General features: G+C 35.6%; 3 protein-coding genes and 1 non-coding gene across 4 annotated transcripts in view; 1 reads left to right on the top strand and 3 right to left on the bottom strand.

Moving 5' to 3' along the window:
- Positions 1 to 187: 187 nt before the first annotated feature.
- LOC115441658 (60S ribosomal protein L23) lies at positions 188 to 2,168 on the bottom strand. Its single transcript, XM_030166523.2, has 4 exons — positions 2,054 to 2,168; positions 1,781 to 1,864; positions 1,223 to 1,350; positions 188 to 405 (listed from the first exon to the last, which is right to left on the bottom strand). The coding sequence occupies exons 1-4, from the start codon at positions 2,064 to 2,066 to the stop codon at positions 208 to 210; spliced, it is 423 nt and encodes a 140-aa protein (XP_030022383.1). The 5' UTR covers positions 2,067 to 2,168; the 3' UTR covers positions 188 to 207.
- A 352-nt stretch (positions 2,169 to 2,520) lies between these two features.
- On the top strand, positions 2,521 to 5,476 carry LOC115441656 (proteasome subunit beta type-4). The gene is made up of 5 exons (XM_030166520.2): positions 2,521 to 2,759; positions 2,936 to 3,148; positions 4,055 to 4,190; positions 4,583 to 4,728; positions 5,290 to 5,476. The coding sequence occupies exons 1-5, from the start codon at positions 2,626 to 2,628 to the stop codon at positions 5,447 to 5,449; spliced, it is 789 nt and encodes a 262-aa protein (XP_030022380.1). The 5' UTR covers positions 2,521 to 2,625; the 3' UTR covers positions 5,450 to 5,476.
- Positions 5,477 to 6,366: 890 nt separating this feature from the next.
- LOC115441668 lies at positions 6,367 to 6,473 on the bottom strand. The gene has a single exon (XR_003938488.1). It is a non-coding gene; the product is annotated as a U6 spliceosomal RNA (small nuclear RNA).
- An 896-nt stretch (positions 6,474 to 7,369) lies between these two features.
- Positions 7,370 to 18,811, bottom strand: part of LOC115441621 (serine proteinase stubble) — a 46,626-nt gene continuing 35,184 nt past the window's right edge. Inside the window, exons 6-10 of the mRNA XM_030166482.2 lie at positions 17,801 to 17,984; positions 15,138 to 15,290; positions 10,437 to 10,552; positions 9,580 to 9,735; positions 7,370 to 9,318 (exon numbers count right to left, since the gene is read on the bottom strand). Coding sequence (XP_030022342.1) covers positions 9,155 to 9,318; positions 9,580 to 9,735; positions 10,437 to 10,552; positions 15,138 to 15,290; positions 17,801 to 17,984 — 773 coding nt within the window. The 3' untranslated portion in view covers positions 7,370 to 9,154. The remainder of the gene's footprint in view (positions 9,319 to 9,579; positions 9,736 to 10,436; positions 10,553 to 15,137; positions 15,291 to 17,800; positions 17,985 to 18,811) is intronic.

Here is an 18,811-nt window from a genome sequence, read left to right as displayed (position 1 = left end):
ATACATACAACAGACGAATGAGAAGCACGTATCGTTCAAATATATAAAAAAATAGGAGAATAGTTTGAATTGAGCATGTCTAATGCGGAATCATGTTTAGACTGAATATTATAATAGTATCGTCAAACACCAATTGCATCTGTATGATTTGCACAATCTAACTAAATAATAAATAAAACCCCAATAATGTTCTTAACGACATTTATTTCACGCTATAGAGCTCGCATTGGACGCTATACGGGGCCAGAGATCGGCGCATTCCTTGGCCACGGGACCGGTGATGGCAGAGCCCTTCATCTCGCCCTTGTTGTTCACTATCACGCCCGCATTATCCTCAAAGTATATGAACACCCCGTCCCGCCTCCTGAACGGTTTGCGTTGTCTGATCACCACTGCAGGCATTACCTGAAGAATAATGAAGAATTTATAACTTTCTGACCAGAAGTGAAATATTGTTTTATAACTTCTTAAATCAGTGTTTTCAAGAGTTCTTTAAATCATAAAGTATAAAGTTTGATGAAAAATGCGTATAAATTATGGCAAAATTATTGGCCATTCACAGCTATGCTGAATGCAAATAAACATTTTATATGTATGGTAATCTTTTTCAAAACACTTTACCACTTTCCAATAGGGATATAATTATTCACAATATAAATTTCTCCATTAGCAACCATTATACATGTTTATTTCAAATTGCTCAGTCAGCCAAGGTGTATCAACACATTGTTTGTGTCAATTCAGATGTGAAACAAAGCGAAACCATTGGCATATCATCATCGCAATGTTATTCATTGAATAGCATAAGCCACAAGCCCATTGTTTTTTGTTTCTTTCTTTAATTATTAGTAAGCCAAAGTGGCTTCACTGCCCTTGGTGTTAATTGAGGTGAAGCTCAAAGATAATGTCACCAGCAAGAGATAAATAAAAACATGCCTATACAGTTGGCATAATTATATCTACATAATTGCTTCTTTAGGCTTCACTTAAAGGAGCCCAAGTTATAAGAAAGAGAGGACATATATTTACATTCAATTAATATTTTATATCTGTTATGTTAAAGAAAACAACAGAGGTAAACCCTATTCTTAATGATTTTATATTCTTGATGTTTTGATGTCAAGCATCTGACATGCAAATTGTTCAAGGTTTCATTTATCTCTAACAAACTTCTTAACTAACTTATAATAATAGGATTAGAAGTGGATTATAAGTTCTGTACCTTTTTCCTGAGTTCAGGTTTACCCTTCTTTACAGTAGCAACAATCATGTCCCCTGAACCTGCAGCAGGCAGTCTGTTCAGACGACCCTTGATACCTTGCACGGCAATCACATACAGGTTCTTGGCACCTGAAATTGAACATATACAATCACAAATTATAGTATTTCTGCCAAAGCATACTAGAATGTGGTTGCTAAATTGCTTTCCAGTTATGTTAAGATTAGAAGCTGTACTATAGTTGAAATAAAAGCTTTATTTGTAATGATGCTAAAACAATTTAAATTTTGTCAAGAAAACTTAGTTTTCTGTAACACATTAAAGTTTTCACTAGAAGCCAACCATTGGCGCTCAATAACACATTTGCAAACATAACAAAAACTCATTTTGACTATACTATCACGTGTACCCGCTCAGCAGAACAATTTCAGACACAGCCAAGGAAAGTATCATCGTGTATCAATCACACAAATAGTGTTTATAACGAATCATCATCAGTGTTCAGCCAAACGTGCATTTTGAGGTTAAGACAGTTATGTTACAAAAACAACCAATTCTTACCTGTGTTGTCTGCGCAGTTGATGACCGCTCCCACTGGGAGACCCAGTGAGATGCGGAACTTCGCTCCCGCGGAACCACCACGTCCTTAAATCAGAAAAATAACACTATTACATTTTCTATCACATCACTGGTTACTTGCAAAAACCAAATTTTTTCGAGAAATACTGTTGTCGAAACATCGATAACAAATATATTTTAGGTTCGCTCATATTTCCTAATTAAATTTAACACAAATTCATGCGATTAAAATGGATATTTTAATTTATCACGAACCTCTTTTAGACATTTTGTTGTGTCAAACTTTTGAGAGGAAACCGAAAGAACGTGAAGTTAGCGACACATTTGAAGCAGACTTTTCGTTCCGAAATTACATTCCAAACAGACATGAAGTTATCGCTAGGCCGTATTATAACTTATGTAATATTATATGATCTATGGAATTAAAAGCATATTATTCAGTTATAAAATTAACAATTATACTATTTTATATACATATAATTAAAATAGAGCATTTATTATTCCTTTCGGTATTTATATTATTAGTTCTAGTGAGCGTTTTTGAACGGAGAAATACCATTCCGTTTCATCTTATGTTTGTTAATGAATAATATTCACTAATAGTATTAGTAATTTACTGTAACTAAAATTAAATATCTATATTTAAAACAATAATATTCTAAAATCATAAATATATTTTGTATATATAAAAAGCTGTTAAAATTGTTGTGCATATCGGAATGTGGTCAAAATATGTTTGTCATCTGTGTCATTTTCGTTGCCGCTTGTCATTGTGTGAATCTTCAACATTTAATTTTCCATAATATTTAAATAGTATTACGACAAATATGGCATTTATGGGAGACATAATGAATCCTGCACCGCTTTGGCAGAACGGGCCCTCTCCTGGGGCCTTCTACAACTTTCCTGGAAATTCATCTTCTCTTGCCTCAAACCACACTCCACAAGATTTCAAAGCTCAGTAAGTTAACAATTTTATTTGCCATTCATTACATTTTATAATTTAAGTAATACATGAATAAGAGCCTCGTTTTAATCTGGTGACTTAGTGGGGTTACGTTACATTTTATGTTCATGCTTCATCATCGTAAAGAACTTCCCTCTATTTCAACTTCTTCTTATTGGTTGTTGTTACAGCTCAGCAAGTCCTATAACCACAACAACCACAGTCATTGGTGTGAAATTTGATAAAGGCTGTGTCATTGCTGGAGATACTCTGGGTTCTTATGGCTCCTTGGCCAGATTCCGCGACTGTCCCAGAGTTATGAAGGTCAACGACCTGATCCTCCTTGGCTCGGGTGGTGATTATGCCGATTTCCAGTATTTGAAAGATATTATTACTCAAAAAATGTAAGTATTACTTTCAGGTTGTCAGGGAAGGAGAGTAGGTTAAAAAATTGTAGATTTTAGTAGTAGCATATTTGTTAGAGCTTCCTGGGTTTGGTTCCCAAGCTGGCAATGCCTTATGGGCTCTTATAATAAATTTGCTTGTAATGGAGATCCCCAAAGGGCATAAAACTAGTCATATAAACTTAACAAAATTGTTACACCAATGCTTCCATGGTAATCAAAGTGCAGTAAGTCAAAGGTGGCCTATTTTTTAATACTCATTTGGAAAGTATGTTAGAAAAACTTTCTTCCTCTCTAAGTTTCATCTATGTAAGCAAGACATGCATTTTCTTATTTGATAAACAGCAGTAAGAATGATAAATTAATCTTTTTAACTATGTAAGAGAGCAGAATTGCCTTTTCTAATTTACTGCTATATTGATTACCATGGCAGAATGAATTTGAAAAAGAAGTGTTTATATTAAAACCAACATCCATATGCATTACAGCCAATAAGGACTACTGGTGGTAGGTCTCTCATATGTGATAGTCCACCTGGGTAGGTACCACTGCAATTTATATTTTTGCCATCAAGCAGCAGTATGTAGTCACTGTTGTGTTCCAGTTTTAAGAACATTGTAGCCAGTGTAACTACTGGACGTAGTGAGACTTAACATCTCATCCCACAGGATGGCGAGTGCAGTTGAATACTAAACAATACTTTATAATTCAAGGTGTTGGATGCTGTTTCTGCTGTTTATGGGCGGTAGTATTGCTTACCATCAGGCAACCAGTGGGCTTGTCTCAACATTCAACACAATAAAAAAAAAGAATTCAATTTATCTTTTGTATATAAACATTAATTTTTGTTTAAAAATTGTCGAGTTCTGTTATTTTATATAAGACATTAGAATGGTTTATTTCCAGTATTGATGAGAAGTGTATTGGAGATGGTCTGCAGCTGAAGCCTCGCTCGCTACACTGCTGGCTGACTAGGGTTCTTTATAACAAGAGGAGCAAGATGGATCCCTTGTGGAACAGCTATGTTGTTGCCGGGATTCAGGTATACAGTTTTTTTTATAATATGCCATGACAAATTAGTTTTCCCTGAGACTCGCCGAGCTTCATTGCTCGATGTCATAAAATGCGTGCCACTGCTGATCCTGGCTTGCAGGAGTTGTAGCGGTGGGTGTGAGGGCAGGAAAGTCTCTAAATATGATATGGAAACAAAGAATGTAGGAAGTGTTTTACTGAGAATGATACTAGGTTTGTAACACATTTCTCTTCATTCTTGTTCCTATTAGTTAACATTAGGCTTCCTTATTATTCTGCAAGTTAATGTGATTTAGCTTATTCTCCACATACAAGTCTTCATCATTTTAAAATTAATAAGAAAGGTATAGAAAGTTACTCAAAACATGAGAGCTAGTTCATTGATGAATGTTTACTTTCTAGGATGGAGAACCCTTTCTTGGTGCTGTAGATAAGTTGGGCACAGCATACGAAGATGCCGCCATCGCGAATGGCCTCGGCGCGTACATGGCCACGCCACTGCTGCGTGACGCTTTGGAGAAGGGACCCTTGGACCAGGAGGCTGCTCTGTACGTACTATATACTAATCTGGATCTAGTTGGTACTGTTTAGTAGACACTTTAATTTTAGTATGCCCTGAATGTGTCAGTGGCAATTGCTCAGTTCCGAGCTACTAAAACGATTGGTTACATCTATACCTAATATTACCCTATAATATTTATTATTTTAAATAACACACAAACAAATTTTGGACACAGCTATTTTCTTACTCGCACCCATGTCACAGACTTTGTTTGTTGTATAGGGTATGCGACCATTGTGTATTATTACGTGCTAGGTGATGCGACTTCACTCGTGTGAACAGTGTTTCTCGCTATAATCCCTAAAACAACAATTTATAGTGTCGTTCTATCCAGTATACAGAACCAGTACCATCCATTTTAAAAATCTGATAGACAAATTCCATTGTTTCCCATGATGGCAAAACTCCATGTCATGGAGATGTCTGTCAGATGGTCTGTGAGCCAAATTACATCCGAACCTGTTCAGCTGTCTGTCTTTACTTTTAACAAGCATCCAAAAATTTCACAAACTTTCGCAGTTATAAAACTAATAATATTTATTTCCAGCGCCCTCGTCCGCAAATGCATGAAGGTGTTGTACTACCGCGACGCGCGCGCCTTCCAGCGCTACCAGATCGGCGTGGTGACCGCGGAGGGCGTCACGGTGCACGACACCGAGGAGCTCCAGCCTGACTGGTCTCTCGCGCACATGATACACATGAAGTGAATATGTTAATAAATGCGTTTTCTAGTATTGGGTTTTTTATTGGTGACTCCTTGTGGATATTGTTTTTGCTAGGTACACACTATGATAGTTGCAGCTAACACGCAGTGAACTCGTGTTGGGCATAGTATACTTTTGTAGCCGAAATTCGGTTACGAGCATTTCATAGTTTTGTATGCAAATGTAAAAACGCACATTTTTATCGCGAATAAAATACTCCGCTTGTACACTAGAGCATACTATAAGAGATGGTTCAGGGAATTCTGTGATTTACGCTCCATTGCAATAAATAAAATTTGTACAGAATTTGAAATCTGAAAATATACTTATTATAACAACTAAACCACCACCACCACAAAATGATTTATTTTAATTAGTAACCACCTTCAAAACTGGTTACTAATTAAAATAAATCATTTTGCGTATATTTGTTCTTGTTTTTATCAAGCTTCGATTGCAATTTTAATTAGTCACTAACTGCAAAATTGAGGTGAACGAAATGGATTAATGAAGTATTTTTAGTTTGAACACTTTAATCGTAAATTACGAATGAAACCCAAATTATGATATTTTTGTCATGATAAAAGGAAATAGACGAAATGTATGGATTAAAAAAAATAGTTACGGACTTCATTGTTAAAAAACAATAGAGACTCGGTCTGATTTAAATAAGAAAATGAAAAATAAGCTATGCTATGCAAAAAGAATATACAAAGTACGAATTTTACAGTCATATACGAAATTAATAAATGTATTGACAACGGTCCCCTCACTAGGTAAGCCTGTATCGTAGGATCCCATGAGATCACTCGGAAGTGCTTTTTACCACAATTTAATAAAAGAGAACTTTATTATAATTTGAAATTCAGTGGAATAGGTAATAAAATTAAATAATTTTAGTTTTATAACACAATTGTTCAAAAAATGTGGAACGCTTCACGATTTTGCGTGTCATCCTTGCGCAGGGGCCATGCTAATCTTCTCTGTATCGTTCCAATTTTAGTATATGTACTGCCGAAGCAAGTACACTTGGACAGCTCAATATTTGGTATATATGCTAACATTCCAACAAATTCTGCTACCGCGATTCAGATTTGTATGGAATTTGATGATTTGTATGAGTATTGATGTACAGCGCCACCTATTAATCACTAACATAAACGCAGCTACAAACATTATCCAAGTGTACAAATATTACATACATAAGGACACATACAATCTACATACACTGTACTACGCGAGGAAATTTGCAAAACTACAATTTTAAAGCATTTTTGTTAATACGATAATATGGTATACGTCCGAGACGAGCAGCAAACCGCAGCCGCAGGCCGCATTGCAGTCTGTAGCTGCGGTCGCAGCCCTTTTTATTCTGAGATGGCTATCAAATCACTCGTGTCATGGCTGCAGTTACCAGATACATGGTACAGAAGCATGTTATTTTTTCCTCAGCCTGAATTACGGTAATGGTTAATGAATGTATAGCGTTGTGCCTACTATTTTGTTACTGAGTAATAATTTTAACTAAAACATTTTTTTCCCATCTAAAGGCAAAATGTTTTACTTAAGCCAAAGCGCGTCGTTAATATATTATATCTCCGAAAATAGTTACTACTCGCTTGTTCAAAGTGTAGTTATGTTATACCTACCCTGTTTACAACAACGTCGAATATTTAGATTTAAACCAGACAAGAAAAACCACTTCAACCGTATAATTTGCTAATGTACATAAACCGAAAGGTTAGATTTTTTTGTTTTATGTTATGTCTACCGAACATTTTATTGTGTCTACAGATTGCAAGGGTATCAGAGATCAGAAACTTTTAGGGTTTATAACATTAATTCTGTAATATAGGTAAGTATAGTATTTGGGAATAGGTATAAGACAGTACCATAAACAATCCATGCAATAAAACTTCCATAAACTTTTATACTTTTTATTATAAATTAAAAAACCAACTATTCAGTTGTTATGGCTAATTTATAAATAAAATTAATAAATGCATTTCATTGATAAAACTCATGTATGTACAATAATTTAGCTAAAATAAATTACGGACGGATTACATTACAATTATAACTAAATAAATTAAAGTTTCATTTCTTAGTTGGCAGCCATTTTTAATAATGGCGTCTTATCGTTTACTTATGTTCTTTATACGATTACCTACAAATATTAAGATTGTTTTCGACTTTGAGCGTAGTATTTAAAATTTACGAATATTTATAAGCCGCCTTTTGATTTAGGAATTAATATTATGAACCTCAAATACGGCTCAAATTACTTATAAGGCTTTTTATATGTACAAAAATTAAAAATTCCTTTTTTATGATATTACTAAAATTTAATAACATGTCTGTGTTTGTTTCTTCTTTATTTGTTAATTGATTTGGGAATAAATAAGTATGGCGCCAATATTTGGATGAAAACAAAAATGCAAGCAATAGCGCTCGAAGTTACGGAATCACAAACTTAAGGTACAATTTTATTAATATAATGATCCTCTCTTGTTCAAAATTCGATTCTCGAATTGAATATATTTGTAACACAATCATAATTAATACTATATAGTGATCATCTCTTGGTCAAAATTCGATCCTCGAATTTAATATATTTGTAACACAATCATAAATTTTACTTTTCTGTACTCCTCTATGTTAACTTTAAGTATGTCAAATCTCACACTCCGTACGCGCAATGTGATTAAAGGGGTGCATAGTTTTTCTTCCACGTATTGTTTTTTTTAATATATTTATTGTTGATGTGATAGCAACAGTTATCAGAGTTCTTTAAATTTTTGTTTAAATTGCTCCTTCGTTGTTTTTATTTCTTATACTCAACGCTTCTTGATAATATTTTGATATGTTTTACTAAATACATATATCTATATTTTTTACAAATAAAATCATTTAACTTAAACATATAAATTCGTATAGTATTCTTAGTACGAAATAAAAAAAAAGTATTTTAAGATAGTTTTCATCGTCTTCTTAAATTATTTTTGGACTTATCAGCACCAATTTTATTTCTTTACCAGGGAAGAATTTAGGATATCAGAATATTGACCCCCCGATTAATAATAATATTTTTTTAGTGATTTCTATAAATAACCGTTGAATATATTATTTTTAAACTTCTTCTGGATATAATATTATTTGCTTTCTGTATTTTTTGTGTAGTTCTAGATTATTTACTATAATTGGTTACATTATTTGTTGAGCAATATTTTTCAATGGTCTATATAAATTCTCCTAAAATACTAATATAGTAAGTATTAGCTGGCATTTATAACTTATTCATCTTCATTTCTCGTCGTATAAAACTGCCACTATCTATATAATTCGTTGTTGAGAAGTATTTTGTTATTCTAGTATAGTACTAAACTATACAATCTTTATTATTAATTTCAAAGTTTCATACCACACATAATATCACTAAACATTTAAAAAATAGACTGACATCATTGTAAATACGACTTTATTCTTACTTTCAAATGTCAGCTTATTATTTAACTTTCTCTCGTAAAAATGTCAAATCCATCAAGCGAGAACAATTGCGTTTGATAGATATTACATACTAAGAGGTTTTGAAGTCCCTTTGAAAGGCATTTGAGCATTAGGACCTATTATGCGTAGAGTCTATTAGGACCCATAGTCCACAAGTCATCACACAAGTTCAATTTTAGACGATAATGAGATTTATTCACATTAAAACTGCAATATCTGATTGATCCAGTCCTTGAACTCGGAGATGCGCGTGTAGACCCCCGGCTGGTTGGGCTCCGCGCAGCCGATACCCCACGAGATGATGCCGCTGAGTACGAACCTGTCGTCTCTGTCCCGTCGTACTACCATGGGGCCGCCGCTGTCGCCTGCAAAGGTATGTTTCACTAAAAAGAGTAGCCTGTTTTGGGACTAACTAATTATTAGGCTATAATTCGAATATGTTTTCCATATTAGCGATATTTGTAGTCAGCAATTTAAATAGTTTCATGAAATAATTTAATTTCAAGATAATTATCCAAAATATTTATACAATTAGACATTCAAATAAATAATTTTATTTGATTAAATAAATAAATATTTTTAAACACGTAGGGTCATGACCCCCCTGTATAATACTGAGTACGCACCTTCACAACTGTCAGCGCCACCTTTCGTCCGGCCAGCGCATATGAATATGTTAGGTATGTGCTCGTTGTATCCCGCGGCTTGGTACATCGCCTCACACGCGGAGTTGTTGATCACCGGTACCTTCACTTCTTGTAGCACGCTGGGGAGGGGTCCCTCTGTGGGAATATACATAATATCTAGTTAAAATTTTAATCTTGTATAAAAATTGCTTTATTAATACTCGATTTTCTTATTGTGGGCTTGGTGATTTTAGCCATCTTGTTAAACCTAGTTACACTAGACTAGAGTTACACTACATTAGACATACTTGCATGGGCTCGAAATGTTCTGAGTACTTATAGAGCCGTATTAACATTTGCAACTCAACTTCGTTCTGTAGTCCGATAGCATCTGAGACGCTGCCATATTAAAATCATCATCTTAAATTTTTCTCATTCAAGCGATATCTTAAGTCACAGTATGTATTTATATAATAGCGTTGATTTAGCTGAGTACAAGGTCTTGAATGAGAGCTTAAGCTTAGTTTATTAGTGTTCAATACATTAAATATCCACTTGAGATTTTAATCCATAGCGTGATTGGATTATAAATGGATCTCAAAGTATCATTAAATTCAAGCTTCACTTCAATATATATTCGTCCTAAGCTTGGAAATAGTCTGCTTCAGGAAGTCGACCAAAGGTTCCTGCCATACAGGACCTACTCTGCTTTGGGGAAAATCCACGAAAGATCATTGTCGAATTGATTATCATCATCATCAGCCACATAAAGTCCACTGCTGAACACAGGCTTTCTCCAAACATTTCCAGATGCACCAAAGACAAAGATTTGATTATAGAGGTTATAAGATACTGACCGTCATAAAGCCTGCCCCACCCAGTGACGTGGGCCGTCTTGCCGACGTAGTCTTCGTCGTCGTCCGGCACGCACACCGGCAGAATGTTCGGCTGGAACTTCACAGGCTCGTAGAACCTGCAAACAGATATCTCGTTTAGTACCAGTAGATATCCCTATTTGTTTAAAGGGCATAGAAATGAGTTCCTTTATTCGAACAATTAGAGTGAACTTAGATATATTTTGTTTACGTGTTCCTGTCGTATTAATTAAATAATGTGGTGCCCGATATGGCGATAGGCTTGCCTTTTATCACATCATAGGACGTAATACACACGGCGGAAAATAGCTGCACTAGTTGCGCCTCTGCTTAGCTTAGCTCCTTCGAAGATAAAAAACGTGAGTTTGTGCGTAGTGGTAAATTATTCATTGGGTTATAACTTTTTTTCTTATTAAACATGTATACATTGACGGAACGGTCGATTTTTTTGAGCAATTTATTCATAAATCAAAATTCAGTGGACCTATGAAGGCCGATCATAGACCATACAGCCCAACTGACTCATGGCAATAGCAATGCGCCGCGTCAGATGAATTCCATTTTAAATTTTTGATCCAATACATACATAACTTGTATCAAATATCTACCCACCTTATTTATTTCTGTACCACCTTAGGTTTGATTGGAAGAGAATGCCTTTGGGATTAGTCCACCGATATTCATTTTTATATTAAGTGCAAACAAAGAAATAAACAAATATCAATTGGGAGGTGTTTTAATACGATACGGCAGTGACTGTATCGGCAGTTGCGCCAAATAATTCATAATGTTCTCGGAACTTATTAGATGGTACATTGTTTGAGCAAAAACAGTTATCGCTTCACAGCACCCGCCTACGAATTTGGTTTTAGGGTCCCTTAGTCTGTTCAATGTTCATTATATGTTTATATTGTGACGTATTTTTTATATTTACGAATTAATGCAGGCTCGTAGCGTTAAGACGCGACAAAAGATATTTTTAAAAGAACGACACAAATTCCAAAATTATTAATTACGTTATAATAACTGTTTTCTATTTTTAAATAAAACCAGTATTTATTATTAATGACGCAACGACAACATATCTGTAGGTGTGTACGATCATTAATCAAGTAATGTAAAATTAATGCTATCCAAGCGGAATTTTATGTTTTTTTATGAAAAATCATCTTCATTTATATATTACGGTTTGTTGATATAATTGTAAAAGAGCGATGATTTAAACAGATGATAACGCTCAAAACTCAGACCTCTATATAAGGTGTGTATTTTCCGTGGTGTATTTTCCCAATATAATATTAATCCACAACATGCTATACCATATTTCATTCCAATACGGTTTATGCGTTTACCTTGAGACTTTCCCGCCCTCACACCCACCACTACAACTCCTGTAAGCCAGAATCAGCAGTGGCACGCATTTTATGACACCGAGCAGTGAAGCTCGGCGAGTCTCAGGGAAAACTAATATGTCATTATCCCGCAACGAAATTAATCAAATAGAAAGATAGGGAGGAGTTGGAAATATTAATTGTCCATTTCCCTCCAGAGCAATGCGGGTGACAAAATCATGATGTAAGGAGGCGATTTAACCTCAAGGATAGGGACGTTTACAACTAGATAAGCTAGTTATAAAGCACCACGGATAAAATTAAATGAAAGGGGCCTATCACATGAGCTGTTAGATTTGATTACAATAGGCATGGCAAAAACGCCGGAAAGCACGGAAATTCCGTCTAGTCTCAACAAGGTCCATGTAGTATACAACCCCAGATGTTATTTGCATACTGTTTAACATGATGTTGCGCTCTTCATGCCAGAGACCACACTCCCAAAGTACGTGATGAGCAGATTGTTCAACCTCGTAACCAGGTGTAGAGCATGGGCACGCAGGAGAATCAACTAGCCTAAATGAGAATAGTTTACCCTTAAAATTACCATGGCCGGTAAGGAATTGCGATACACAGTAATCTATTTCTAGCCAAGTTTTAATTAGGCGATCGCGAACGTACGGAAAGTATTTATATAAATGACGCCCTTTCGAAGACGAGTCCCACCTACATTGCCATTCATTTAATAATTCATTGTGTACATCACTGTGCGGTTTAAATAGTCTATCGATTCTTAAGAGCTCGCGAGACGTAAGAAACTTAAAACTTAATGCGTTTACCTTATGATAAGTTTTTACTAGCAAGTTCTCACAGCAATATATTTCGCAAGAACTGATGCGTTTACATTTTCCGCAATATTTCAATAATTCTACGCACATGCGAGTCGCCATATATTGTTAACTTCAAAATTTACAAAAATCAACTTGCCGCCTAACAGTACTACACTTCTACATAGAACAGTAATATTCTTGCTTATCTAAACCTCACTTTCAATGGCGAAGGGTGAAATTTTTCAAAAGGGAACCCAACCCATCAAATATACTAATATGCATACATGTCTGCAAATTATAATTAGATTTTACATTAGTTACAAAAGGGAAGCCGGTAGGAATCGGATTATATACCCTTCGCCCCTGCTCGCTTTACACCGTCGGCTTTTCCTATGTGAATATTTAAAACCATACGGAACCCGAAAGCAACGTGGCTACATTTTTTACTACGCTGTTACGCGGCACAGTGGCCGGTCACTAACCACTGCATTGACCTTACGTCGGTTCAACGTAGCCTTGAGGGATTGATGTTATAATTTAATGTTATAGAACGTTCAATTGTTACACTTGAAGTACAATAGTGTCGTATTTAAAGGGCAGTCGCGCGAAATGTCTTGCAGTATTTCACAGCTGTGATTTTTATTCGGATTTTAGAGCAATAGCTAAGTGTGTTTTGCTTAGCTTGCGGGGCTAAGATTTCTTATCACTATGTTAATATTAGCTATGCCACTGTGAAATGTAGCTAACATTGTTTTCTTATGTAGGTAATGGCTTTTGATTAATAGGTCATTTTGTACTATAATAGGCCATAGATTAGGTTCTTCTAACTAGCTTTAGGTTCTAAAATCGAGATCCAAATTATTTTTGTCACAGGAAAACCCCGCTCTAAACCGTCCCTAGACGGTAAAACCCAACGTTGTTCCTTTTATTTTCACACATCGTGGCTCCCACATAAATATTTAACGTGTACGACGAAATTTTGTAATAAGGCTAGCGACCCACAGGGAGATAGAGTAGGAGAAGCAAGAGACAAAAAGAGTACGTATAAAAAAATCAAGTTAAAATACTTAGGGCTGTCAAAATCCGTCATACTTTCAGACTAAAGATAAGTTGAATATCTTAAGATGCTATTTTTAATTTGACTGTGTCTATGGTGATATGGCACTTAAGAGCGAAACTGAGTTCAGAGTTGATTAATACGGTCCTTAGTTACTTACTATTTAAATGGTAGGTCCGATATATGCGAGGGTACGTATAGAGTGGTAAATACTTCTATCATAAAGGACGACGAGCTCAATTAAAAAAGTATTTGTAGAACCTTTATAATTTTCATTAAATAAAAATAAAAAATCTTACATCTTAAGCGGGAGTTATATACTTAAGAAACTAGTGTGACTTCGTAAAAATATAAATGACTTCAAAATTTTAAACATAAAAGTACCACATAACGACCTGACAACCCTGCATCTAATATCCGATTCTCGACACAAACGCACGAATCAAAAAACCACCAAAAATAGATACGAACTGTCTAACAGTAAATTTTATAGCGCAGTAAGTTACGCGTGAAATGTGTTCGCTAATACTTACAAATGTGTTTTTGTGTTTGCTTGACACTTTTTCTGTTAGTTACGATTGATGTGTTATTTATATAACCGAATCTCGTCAAAAGACAACATTGTGGTTTGACAATAGTGTTGGGGTTCAGTTAGGAATATTTCGGTCCCGCCTTTTGTCCCAACGTCCCCTGTCCAAAGACAGGGGACGTTGGGAGAATTCGACCACGATGTCCCTTGCCTGTCGTAGGAGTGGACTAATAGGGGCCACGATGGGGGTCGTCGGCGGGCTGCAGTAGGCCTGATACTGCCGTTGACTGCCGAGAGCCTCCTTGAATGCGTGCGGGCTTCTGAGCACCCCCTCCCCCCATAGAAGACGAGCCGCGAGGCGGCACTGTGCAAGGGCTGCTGCGGACGAAGACTTAGACACTGTACGTCAGAGAAAGCCCGCAGCCCTCCCTAATGCGTCGAAGAGGGCCACCACGGAGTCTTAGTTGGTATGCCGTGCGATATATATAGGTTAGGGACTCGGCCCGGCGGTCGCCCGAAGGTCAACATCAAATCCGGGCGGGACAACGCCGGGTCGTAAGGCACGGTGACCCCAACATAGCCGCTGAGTTGCCCCCAAAAGGCTGTGCGGTAGTCATAAGGCACTTTCTTAGTGACAAAAAAAAAGGTATATTTCGGTCGACTAATGTGACGGAAAGGACAAAGACTAATGCTTGGGTCACACTAAGGTTAATGGCAACGCGTATTATAGCGAGACATAAGACGTTAAAATATCAAAGTATGTTAAATTTTACCGTTGTCACGCAAACTTAGACTTTAAATCAATAAAATTAATGACATTGGACGTTAGTGTGGCCTTGAATAAAAACAAATATAAAACCAACAAAGAGGAAGAAATGAGATTCAGAGAATAAGAACCGACGAATTAGAGTGGAGATAATGAAGCGCATTTCTTACCTGAGTAAAGCCAAGTCGTACTCGAAGGTGGCCGGGTCGAAGTGCGGATGGCTCGCAACGATCTGAACTCTTCGCTCCGCGTAGCCGTACGGTTCGTTCTCATTGGCCAAGTCGTGTTCTCCCAAACGTACGAGTAACTCCGATGGAGGCACACTGAAAATTTAGCTAACATTTAAAAATGGAACCTGCGAATGGACTAATTTCATTTGATTTTAGAACGCTTGACATAAAGTTTAAATTTAGAACCATTGACGTATATTCTACTTCAGAACATTATTATTACAATTCCAATCCTTTTAATGATATGTATGAGAGAGGGCGTTGCATAATATTAGGACTGTAGTAGGTAATAAAAAATAAAAAAAACGAGCTATGTGTAACTAAATCCATACTAATATACAAAGCTAAAGAGTTTTATTAGTTTGTTTGGACGCGCAATCTATGGAACTATTAAACCGTTTTTTTACTTATACGAAACTACACTACTTTTGAGTGCTGTAGGCTATATTTTAAACCGGGAAAATATTTATCCCGAAAAACTTTTTCATCCTAGCGGAGTTTCAAGCAAAAACTAGTAATTAATATAACACTTTACCGATTCTGTTAATTATATTTAATGGGCACGGCGTCACAAAAATATTATTTATGTATTTTATACGAACGTTTGTGCTACTGTGTAGCGAAACCGTTTTTTATTATGAATATTAACTAAATTGTAGACATCGAATTAATTAATCAACTCGTAAAATGTTTCATTTGATTCTACGTGTGTTTTATATTCATAGATATGTATCAATTAGTACGGTTTTTATAGTATGTTTATTAATATAATGGATCCTTACAAATATTTAGATTCCGTTACAGTTTTGATGACTGTTTTATGATGTTTACGAAACTGTTAACATCTGGACATTTAAGGAGCACCATAATAAAAAAAAAACATATTATATACGAAATTTCGGGATGTGAACTGCTAGGCAAGGGACGCATCTTGATTGGTAGATGACAGCAGGTGACATGACCACCGATAATAGAAAAAAAAACTCAGTCTTACAGCCCAGTGCAGGCCATTAACATATTGGTGACAGTACTAGCGAATTATGAATTTTTCCGAAAAGGAACCCGACACAATATATTGGTAGTAATGTACATAAATACGATCTGTAAATTTCTGATGATAATTAGATTCTACAGAAATTCTACATAAAGGGAAGTCAACAGGAATCCCGTTATAAGGTCCCTTCCCCGCTGGGTGACAGTAATATTTTCCTAATCACATGAATAATAGACATTAATTCTTTCTTTTAACTCTGTTTGTCAAATCATTCCTGCTGTAAAAATTTTATAGTCGTATACTTAATTTATGATATTCCCATAATTTATTGTGTCGCAATTTATTGCAATTTGAAGAATATTGACGCTATGCAAAAGTATTTATGATCAGTTCAAAACGCGTTTCCACTTCATTATAAATTGGATTATTGAACTCATAAACAAAAACACATCTATAGAACATATTATTGACTGAGACTAATAGCATTACCTATTGAGTTTCATCTTGATTGACAATCAACAAAAAGAAACCTACAATTTATATTTTTTATTAAACTGTATCCTTCGCAGATGCTATCAGAGATAAGATAAGTTGTAAAGACTTCTAGATTCCCAGTGAATCAATACATTATATAAAATCTATCTTAATATAAAGTGCTAAACCGATTTTGATTTTTTTTCATTGATAAGAAGCTACTTTACTCCTAAAAGCTATAAGCTACTTTTATCCTGCGAAAATATAAAGCGGAACTTTTATTCCGGGAAAAATTTGAACAACGAAAGCTAATTATCAATGTAATTAGAGTCCATATTTCTATATCCGACTCATAAAATTTTCAAGTTTCATATAATATTCCTAACCCAAAAAACGCATTCACTCATTTTGAATGATGTACATGCTGTGACGACTCGTAATTTTAACATTATTTAGCTTTTTGTTTGAAACTTTGTATTAATCATGTATCGATGTATGTTTTGTGAGTTGTTCCTTTAATAAACAAACGCTTAGACATGGCTCCAGTTTTTCTTGACAATTAATTGGCCACGTTACCATAATGCAATGTGTGTGTGATCTGATGTCCTTGTCAAATGGTCACTAAACAGTAAATTCCGAGACTCCTTGGTGAGTCATGTTTGGGTACAACTGACAACATGCCCAGACAACATAATCATAATGCACATATGATTCAAATCTTTCGAAAAATTTCGACGCTGACGCACAGGAAAAGGTACCTTATTGCATATTCTAATTGAATCGTTTTGCATTATACATTTTGAAACTCAAGATCAAGTTATTATCGATATCCTCTAAACTGTATTTACATAAAAAGGTTTATTGCAAATTAAAGATCTGAGGGTGCCGACTCATTATTAAACGTCACTCAACTTTTTATCATGTAGCTTTTTGTTAAACAATTAATGTGTAAATTATGCTGTCCCAACCAACAAAATAGTAGTAAATTCCAAATACGTTCACGTGCCATGAAGTAACTTCCATCCACAGATCCGTATTAAACTGACTATCGCGTCAATCACTGGCACTAAAAATATTTTTTTACAAAATAATAAATCAACTTAAATCACTAGTGTGCAATAAGGATAATACTCACTGTTCGACGCAGTGCGCGGCTGTGATCGCCCAATTTTCATTGAGGAGGGCCGCACCGCACTTGTGCAGGTAGGTGGAAGTGCGATACTGACGCAGGGAGATCTGCCACGGCCACTGGCCGAAGCCCGACTTGACGCCGCCGACGATCCGGCCCTGCGGCGCCTGCCACAGCCGACGCCCGCACACTGCCAGCACCAGGAGCGTTGAGTTTATTATCATCGTTGATTATCAAAGCACCGAATTGTCTCACAGAAAGTGGTCTTTGCGAATATAGTTAAAGTGTCTGAGAGACTACGGCTTTGGGGTTAATAAGAGTCCTGCAGTTTAACAGTCTTTAGATAAGTATTTAATTAGATTTAGTTATGTTTTGAAGAACGTAACACTTAATTTTATTTCGACTAGTTTTTAACACTGCAATGTAACTGCGTTTGAAAATAACCGTTTTTACGTATAACACAATCGTCACAAAAAGTCTTTGCAAGGTAAAATAAAAGAAATAAAAAGTTTCGGCGCCCGTTTGACTTAAAGAGTTTTTGTTGTATTTTTTATTTATGCTAAGTAAAACTTGATTGTTTAGAACCACTTCTTATTATTCTAGAAAAATACACATCACATTATTTCACTAAATCATATCACTTAATGACTGATTGTGTTCTGTCCAACACTTATTAAATTTATTATTTTATTCACATCACTTGAACAAATACTATATCTAGGACAATTTACTAATTTGTCCTGACTATAATATTTAGTTTTTGCCGCACATTTTTATTTAAAAATTGTCTAACCCTGCCCCTGACCTATGTGCACCCTCTTCCTGTTGTCTACGATTAAAAAAAGGACTTTTTCAAATTTAGAACACGCTCGTTCGTAAACCGCAAACGTGTGCGAGGCGTCCTTGCTCTCGCCTTGGCCGTGGCGCGCGCTCGCATCGCTCGGCCGCTGACAACTCTTTGTTTGAATTCCGAACGGAGTTGGGTTGTATTTTTTTTTATTGTTTATATGCAACCAT

Source organism: Manduca sexta, chromosome 18 (genome assembly GCF_014839805.1).
Source record: "Manduca sexta isolate Smith_Timp_Sample1 chromosome 18, JHU_Msex_v1.0, whole genome shotgun sequence".
NCBI lineage: Eukaryota > Metazoa > Arthropoda > Insecta > Lepidoptera > Sphingidae > Manduca > Manduca sexta.
Note: the sequence above shows the minus strand (reverse complement) of the source record. Positions and strands in the feature narration are given on the sequence as shown.